Source organism: Phragmites australis, chromosome 3, assembly GCF_958298935.1.
Source record: "Phragmites australis chromosome 3, lpPhrAust1.1, whole genome shotgun sequence".
Lineage (NCBI taxonomy): Eukaryota > Viridiplantae > Streptophyta > Magnoliopsida > Poales > Poaceae > Phragmites > Phragmites australis.
Genome location: NC_084923.1, coordinates 38,974,512 through 38,983,065, shown reverse-complemented (window position 1 = coordinate 38,983,065; position 8,554 = coordinate 38,974,512). Strand labels below are relative to the sequence as shown.

General features: G+C 45.0%; 1 protein-coding gene and 1 long non-coding RNA gene across 2 annotated transcripts; both read left to right on the top strand.

The window, feature by feature from the left end:
* The first annotated feature begins 1,096 nt into the window (after positions 1-1,096).
* On the top strand, positions 1,097-2,874 carry LOC133911190 (uncharacterized). The gene is made up of 3 exons (XR_009908615.1): positions 1,097-1,422; positions 1,533-1,713; positions 1,820-2,874. It is a non-coding gene; the product is annotated as an uncharacterized LOC133911190 (long non-coding RNA).
* A 1,097-nt stretch (positions 2,875-3,971) lies between these two features.
* On the top strand, positions 3,972-8,153 carry LOC133913022 (tubulin beta-3 chain). Its single transcript, XM_062356050.1, has 3 exons — positions 3,972-4,557; positions 6,884-7,153; positions 7,261-8,153. The coding sequence occupies exons 1-3, from the start codon at positions 4,164-4,166 to the stop codon at positions 7,935-7,937; spliced, it is 1,341 nt and encodes a 446-aa protein (XP_062212034.1). The 5' UTR covers positions 3,972-4,163; the 3' UTR covers positions 7,938-8,153.
* The last annotated feature ends 401 nt before the right edge of the window (positions 8,154-8,554 follow it).

Below are 8,554 nucleotides of genomic sequence, written 5' to 3'. Positions count from 1 at the left end.
CCAACATCTTCAGCAACATTCACCACGCATAACCAGTACGTAAAAATTATATTTCTCGTACTTTATTTCATGCGGTTTCTAATTTTGAGTATAGTAGATCTAGTTATATGCAATGATTTCGTATACATATCTAGATTATACTATAATAATATGATCATATCAGTTTATCAGTTTCTACTTATAAACTATTTATGGATTAAATTAAATCTAAAAATATCATATATTCCATCACAATAAAGCTCCTTAATTAAAAAAAAGTCTCGAGAGAAAAGAAAAGAGACAAAAGAAGTTTTGCACTGACAGAGTGTCGGTTTACATCTTTGTTCAGCCGTATCGTTGCGCAGCCCTTGGGCCGGCCTTCATGCCATGTGAGCTTGCTGATATCGGGGGAGATTAAATGGGCCAGAAATTATAGAAAGACATAGTAAGGCCCATGCAGAACATCACTGAACCTGTTCGATTTCCCTGCAGGTGCATCTCGCCGTACCTGCATTACCTTTTCGATTTGGATTTTGCAGTCATGTGACCATGAGACCCTTGAGGAGATTTTATCGACGACGTGACTGACACATTTAGCATTTTATCATCTCTGATTACGAGCGATCTAATGCCTACCGTAAAATTTTGGGACTGTTCTAAAATTGTCAATGCAAGGACGAAATGCATAGGTAAATAAAGCCCATTATTAATTGAAAAAATTATATGAATATCATTGCAAAGATATTTATATTAAAACATTTCATCGGTTGTGAGGATAACATGTGAGCTACATGTTATAGAGACACTAATGATATTTTTCAACTTAAGTGATCTTTACGATGATATTTTTTGAATTCACCCTTATTAATTTCTGTTCGCAAGGAAAGGCTATTTACTTTCTGTTTAATTACATGGTTTTAAAGAAAACTTTTTGTTCAATTACTGCATCTTCTTTTAGATAATATGGAAAATTGCACAAAACCATTTGCAAGTATGGGGTTTGTCATAAACCCCCTTGCATCTTGTTTCTTATCAGTCTCCCCCGCAAGTGTTATGTGGCTGCAAATACCCCTACCTCTCATCGGATTCAGCTTTGTCGGTCCAACTTGGCGCACACACGTGGGTCGAGCAAATCTTGCTCGGCTCATCCCACTTTGATGTTAATGCTGTTAGACTTAGCAAGTTTGAATGATTACCATGCCTGATTAGATGAATGAAGCAAAGTTGTAGATTCATGAATTTAGTATCAACTTCACCTAGGAATCACACAAATAGGGAATTGTGGTATTCTTTGTACCCCCACGAGACGAGCTGAAGCCACGTTGAAGCCCAAGTGTGCACCACATGGGACAGTCAAAGTCAGATCCAGAGACAAGTGCTACTTGCTGGGGGAGACCAACAAGAAACTAAATACAGAACGGTTTATAACAAACCCCCGTACTTGTAAGTGGGGTTTTTGCAATTGTTTCCTAGATAATAATTACTGTATCTTTTATTTCTTTTTTTCGTTAATCACTGTATCCTTTCTGATACTGTGATACCTCTGTTCCTAGGAAAAGCAAAACCAGTTTTGCTATTGGGCAAACGACTGAAATCTATGAATCCTTACGCAGTAATACGCTCGATGCTGTAGCCGTTTGATCTGTTCTTTGATTCAGCGGATCTCCCCTTTTTTTGGGGAAAGCTCTGTTGTGCAGAAAGTTAAATGGCCCACTCCCTCATCTAATGGAAATAGTACGATCGAGTGCACTTTCTACTCTTTTCAATCGACTGCCCAGTAATAATTCACAAGAAGAAAAAAAAGATCATGATATAACTCTTTTTTTGGGGAAATCTTCAGAAATGCTACGAGTTGGTTACCTCAAATCAGGCAGAGCATGTGCTTGCGCAAGTGGACTGATTGTTCTAGATCGTATCGTCAGAATTATTGGTAGGTGGTACCATCTGATCACTAGTAGGAGCATAATGATTGGTGGAAAGCAGAGTATCTGCATGTAACATTGTAAATCCTACAAAAAAAAAAATTGAAAATTTTCAACGTGACAATGCTAGCTAAGCATAATGTGACCATCGGTAAGCGACGTCCAGCTTTCCTCCTGTCTATTTTATTGGCTCATGTCACAGGCTCATACAGTCTAGCTAGTAGCTAGCTGTCTTCGTACGCCATCGCGGCCAAGTCAGACCAAACTTCACACAACAAGACACTAGGCATCTGGCAGCTGGGAACAAATATATGCACACACATCCGATCCATACATGTGCAAAAGGAACCTTGGAGCTCTAGCATGTTTTCGGCAGCTGCACTCCCTTCCTTTGTCGATACAGTCGCTGCACTCCCCTCCTCCGTATCAACGGCTACCATGTCAGTCTCCTGTATCAACATCTAGACATACCACATCTCACAGTGAGTCCTTTATCTATTTCACCCATTTAGAGATGCAAGTGAGTATCCAACAGTAGTTTGGATCACCATTTTAGTTCGTTTATTTTTCTCAACTTAAATAAGTATATGTACATCTTTAATTTAAATGAGTAAGTTCTGGATGATCCAATGAAAAAAAAAAACTAAACTTGCATCCCTACACCCACCGCTACACACATTTGTCTTTGTCATGTCACTAGTGCCACCCATCGCTGGGAATCGAGCCAGCTGCACTGGAAGCGCCATCGTTGCCTCGCCCTCAACCTATGCCATCGAATATGGTTGATCAAGTGTAACTTTTTTTTTAGATGACCTCTAAAGCTACTTGCGACCAGCATCTATCTGCATTATTTGATAAGCCAAAAATATAAAACCAGGGCGCGAAGCAGACAGCCCAACGTTACCCTGGCCCACCTGCAGCTGCAGGTCGCCATCGGGCCCACCTCCCGACACCTCATATCTACACGCCCATCTTGTGCACACCAGGTCCACGTAGGCTCTTCCCGCCCGGCAGTTGCTGCGACACCAGCAGAATATACCCATACTAGCTGGATTGACGCATCTAAATCGTGCCTATTATTTTGTTACACAAAGTATGATAAAAAAGACTAAAAAATTAAGTTCACTTATTTTAGACCTCTCAATATTTATTTACGAATTTATTAATATTTAATATATTTATTTAATTATATGAAAAACAATAGTACTTTTTTATATGCACATAATTTTAATATATTGATGGCAGTAATATGAACCTTTAATATATGCAATACATACCTGGACTAGAGGTGACAACAAGTCTGTCCCTATCGGGTTTAATTTGACCACACTCGATCTAAAACTCGCGACTTAAAACCTGATCCAGCTCCGAAATGACTATCGGGTGCAAAACTCCCCTTGTCCCGGACCCGACGAGGACTTGAGACATGGCAGGGACCCAGTGGCATACTGTAGAGGCAATACAGGAGCATAGGGTGGTGGAGGGCTCGGGTGAGAGGACCTGACGGGGAAACTGTCGGCGTACTGCAGTGGAACGGGACGACATCAGAGGGCTTGGGTGAGGCAGCGGCCATGAAGCCGCGCGGGCGAGGCAGAGGACGGGCGGGCGAGGCAGAGCAACGGCGATGGACTGGCGTGGGCGAGGCGGAGCAGCAGAGGGCAAAGCGGCATGATGGCGCAATGGCGGAGCATGCGTGGGTGAGATGGCACGGACGGGTGTAGGGAGTGCGGGTGAGGCAGAGCGGCTGAGCGAACGAGTTGGGTCATGCGGGAGGAGTTAGGCTATGGAGAAGATGAGTTTTTAGTTAGGACATTTTTTGGATAGCCTTTGGGGCCCACAGGAAACCCGCGGGGTGCAATATCTCCCAAATCCAAACCTAAACCTGACTTCCCAAATTCAAACCCAAACTCAACCCTGCTAGGTCACTTTACCACCAAACCTGCTCCATCGAGTTTGAAACCTGCGGGATCCGATCCGAGGCAAATTACCATTCCTAACTTGACCTTGTCCATGCACGATTAACCGAAGGAGGGGTTAAAAAAAAAAAGCAAGAGAGAGCCACGGGGAGAAGGGAAACCGTTCCCTCCAAATTGGGCGCGGCATATAACCGCCCACGACGGCACGACCCCTCCCTCCTCCCTCTTCCTCGCTCCCACGTTCTCCTCCCGGCAACGACACAACCACGCGCCCGCGTCCCTCCCTCCACAAACCACCACCCAAGAACAGCCACAGCGATCGGATCGCCTTGCGCGGGGCGGCAAGATGAGGGAGATCCTGCACATCCAGGGCGGCCAGTGCGGCAACCAGATCGGCGCCAAGTTCTGGGAGGTGATCTGCGGTGAGCACGGCGTCGACGCCACGGGCCGCTACTCGGGCTCCTCCCCGCAGCAGCTCGAGCGGATCAATGTCTACTACAACGAGGCCGGGGGCGGCCGGTACGTGCCGCGTGCCGTCCTGATGGACCTGGAGCCCGGGACAATGGACTCGCTCCGCTCGGGCCCCATCGGCGCCATCTTCCGCCCCGACAACTTCGTCTACGGCCAGTCCGGCGCCGGGAACAACTGGGCCAAGGGACACTACACCGAGGGCGCCGAGCTCATCGACGCCGTCCTCGACGTCGTGCGCAAGGAGGCCGAGAACTGCGACTGCCTCCAAGGTAACGCCTGTGACGCGCGCTGTTTCGTGGATCTCTCGTTTTTCTTGGATTCGTTCGTACTCTGTTTCATGCTTGCACTCTGTTCGTGGCAATGTCTGCCCCTGTTCTTAAATCAGATCAGACATTGGTGCGTGGTACTATTGCCTTCGTAACTCTATTTATTTTCTGAAACAATACATGAGGAACACCAGTTTGATTCAAAATTGACACAAAAAGATAAAAATAATTATTTGATGAATTTAAATCTGCAACCCTCCTGCATTTCTGGGTCAAACAGGGACGTGTGCAAGTCCTGGATGAAGGCTTCATCTTGTTGGTTATGCAGCAAAGGATAAATTTTACATCAGTAACACCATACAGCAGAGATATATTGCACGAAACATAACTCTGCCAACTTGACAGCATTGATAGGCAGTCATCCTCGATAGGTAGCAGATTGCCGAGTGCCATTGCTGCCAAGTTGGTGTATCCATACTCTGGATCAATATAGATAAATGGAGAGTACTTGAATACAGAATTCTTTTCATCCCAAAAAGGATAATATTCATTGGACTTCAAACATTACCGTATTTACTAATTAGATCAACAGAACCATATCATGTCGCCACTGGGTGTAAGACATTGCTTTCATTTCTCTCTCTTTTTTTTTTTTGAGGAATCCTTTCATTTCTCTTTTGCATTACAGCAGTGGTATCATCTTTGATCTTTCATCTGTTCAAAGGATAGGCCCATTGTGTCTCAAGTTGCTCCTTTTCTAATTCCCGATGTGATGACTGGGGTCAGCATGTGTCAGAAATTAAGCTTTAATATTATTTCATGAAAAAAAATCAGTACTTTACTGCGTTCATCTTGAGTGCACTTCGGTAGGATGAAGTTCTTAGAATTTTGTTGTACGACGTTCTGAAATTTATAATGGGTTTGCTAGACACAGACTAGTAATTGAAATAGAAACTTTATGCTAAAGAACACTGCTTAACACCAAAATTTAGCGATTCATTCTAACTTTCCCTTTGAGGCCTTATTTAGCCGGTTGGAAGTATGTCTGTGTTAAAATGTTGCTACTTAACCAAAAGTGATCATGAAGGTATAACTTCAGATATGTTCAGGAAAGTAACGTAGATTAGCCATGTCGCACCTGTTGCCCCATTTTTCTCTCAAATCTGTTCTGGTCCTGCAACCTGATAACTGAAACAGGAATTTCTGTTTTTCACTTAACTGTTTTGATATGGGAAAAAGCTAGCATCAGACAAGCATTCATACACAATAAAAAACTATGACTTATTTGGATTTATCATCCTACCAAACTCTGACACATGCAGCATATAATTAGTTGAACAAGTGCTCCAACATTTGTTTCAGAGAATACGAACTTGAACATATGAGAAAATGAGGTCTTGCTGAACAGTAAACCAAACTGCAATTTGTGAAAACTAGAATTTTTTGGTTCAGAGATGGTTTTCGGTCCTTCAGGTGCCAATCAACTGATTTGTCGGTAATAGACGAGTTTTCAGTACCAAAAAACATTCCATCACTTGTTAGCGACTTGAAGGTTCATGAGATTATCACAATAATGCACTAATAAATATCGTGCTGTGATTAATGACAATGTTGTACGACCAAACACTATAAAAGAAAGTATCTGCCACTGTAATAGTGCCGGTGGTGGTTGCAACGAATGAGACACTGAGACAGGCTGTATCCAGTGGCTGGTGGTTGGGTGGATTAGTGATGTGCTTGCTCACTTGCTTATGTACTTGCATAATTGTATTTGGACTTACATGAGATGATATGGATTTTAGTACACCTAATAAACTTATTGTCAGTTGCAATGCACAACTTGAAATTGTGTATGATGATACGATCCATAGTATATCTAATAAACTTATTGCTCAAGATGTCGACTTGGTCGTAGTAATGTGATGTATGCGGACAAGATTATTCCTGAAATTGGATATGCTAAGTAATGTAGATCTAAATTATTGCATGGTTCCATACGTACGAAGATAAGCGTCTGTCATCCATGCCTCTTTTTGATAGTACCGAGCTTTCACAGGACTGGACTCTGTTAGATGTCTTTCTGAATATATAGCAGAGCTCTGATCATTTTCAGCTTTGTAAAATGAAAATTTGGTGGACTTTCGTGCGTTCCAGTAGTAATTTCATTTAAGATTAGTTATGTTCTTGGTGAAAGTTTGGATAATTGCTCGTCTTAAATCTGAAACTGACAGCCATATGGTTCTCAGAAACTGAAACCATGGGAGTTTGGCAGAACATGCCATGAAGTATTTAGAACTGAAGTCACTCACACTACAGACATTCCTGACAGGATTCCAAGTATGCCACTCTCTGGGCGGCGGCACGGGTTCTGGCATGGGCACGCTGCTCATCTCCAAGATCCGGGAGGAGTACCCGGACCGCATGATGCTCACATTCTCCGTGTTCCCGTCGCCCAAGGTGTCCGACACCGTCGTGGAGCCCTACAACGCGACGCTGTCCGTGCACCAGCTCGTGGAGAACGCCGACGAGTGCATGGTTCTCGACAACGAGGCCCTCTACGACATCTGCTTCCGCACCCTGAAGCTCACCAACCCTTCCTGTGAGCATCTCGTGTTCTTGTTGCACATATATATTTATATGTTGTCATTGCACAAACAATCGGCAACTAATTGATCGATCAATCCATATCCATGAATGAATGCGCAGTTGGTGACCTGAACCATCTGATCTCGGCGACGATGAGCGGCGTGACGTGCTGCCTGCGGTTCCCGGGGCAGCTGAACTCGGACCTCCGGAAGCTGGCGGTGAACCTGATCCCGTTTCCGCGCCTGCACTTCTTCATGGTGGGGTTCGCGCCGCTGACGTCCCGCGGATCGCAGCAGTACCGCGCGCTGACGGTGCCTGAGCTGACGCAGCAGATGTGGGACGCCAAGAACATGATGTGCGCTGCGGACCCGCGGCACGGCCGCTACCTCACCGCCTCCGCCATGTTCCGGGGCAAGATGAGCACCAAGGAGGTGGACGAGCAGATGATCAACGTGCAGAACAAGAACTCGTCCTACTTCGTGGAGTGGATCCCCAACAACGTCAAGTCCAGCGTCTGCGACATCCCGCCCGTGGGGCTCACCATGTCGTCCACGTTCGTCGGCAACTCCACGTCCATCCAGGAGATGTTCCGCCGGGTCAGCGAACAGTTCACTGCCATGTTTCGGCGCAAGGCCTTCCTGCATTGGTACACCGGCGAGGGCATGGACGAGATGGAGTTCACCGAGGCCGAGAGCAACATGAACGACCTCGTCGCCGAGTACCAGCAGTACCAGGACGCCACCGCGGAGGAGTACGACGACGAGGAGGAGCTCGCAGGCGACGAGGAACACGCCTGATCAAATACCGATCGGTCCATCGACAAGGGCTTGAAGTTCTTCTACCAATCGAGTCGCTATACATACCTATGTATTGCATTTCTTCCCTCGTGTGTGTTACTGCATCATGTGTATGTACTCGTGTGTTTGTTGTGGACTTGTGATGGTCATCGTTCTTCAGGTTCTGTGCGTTTGTTTCTACGCATATGCTGGGATTGTTACTTTCTGCTCTGTATATGTTAGGAACATATATCTACTTTATTACCCATGTAATGAAGTTTTGCTTTCTGTTTCCTCTGTAGTACTCATGCACAAGTACATCTCTTGATGTTTGTTTTTTTTTGGAAGACTCTTGATGTTTGCTTTGGGTGCCAAAGTTTCATCTGTTTACTGTGCAGTCTATGTACTGCTGCTTGTGTCTCCTAGTGCTGATCATCGTCGTCGCCACGCTCATCTTCTCTGTTCAGGTCAATTGCATTTGTTGAATCATGTACTGGATACTGTTTTCAAAGCTGTATATGTTGGAAGTATCTATCTACATCGTCGCCCTGTAAACGAACTTCGCTCGTGTTTCTTCGTTCAACTAGTACTTGTACTGCTAATGTGTCAGTTCAGTCTACGTGCGTGTGACGATAGAC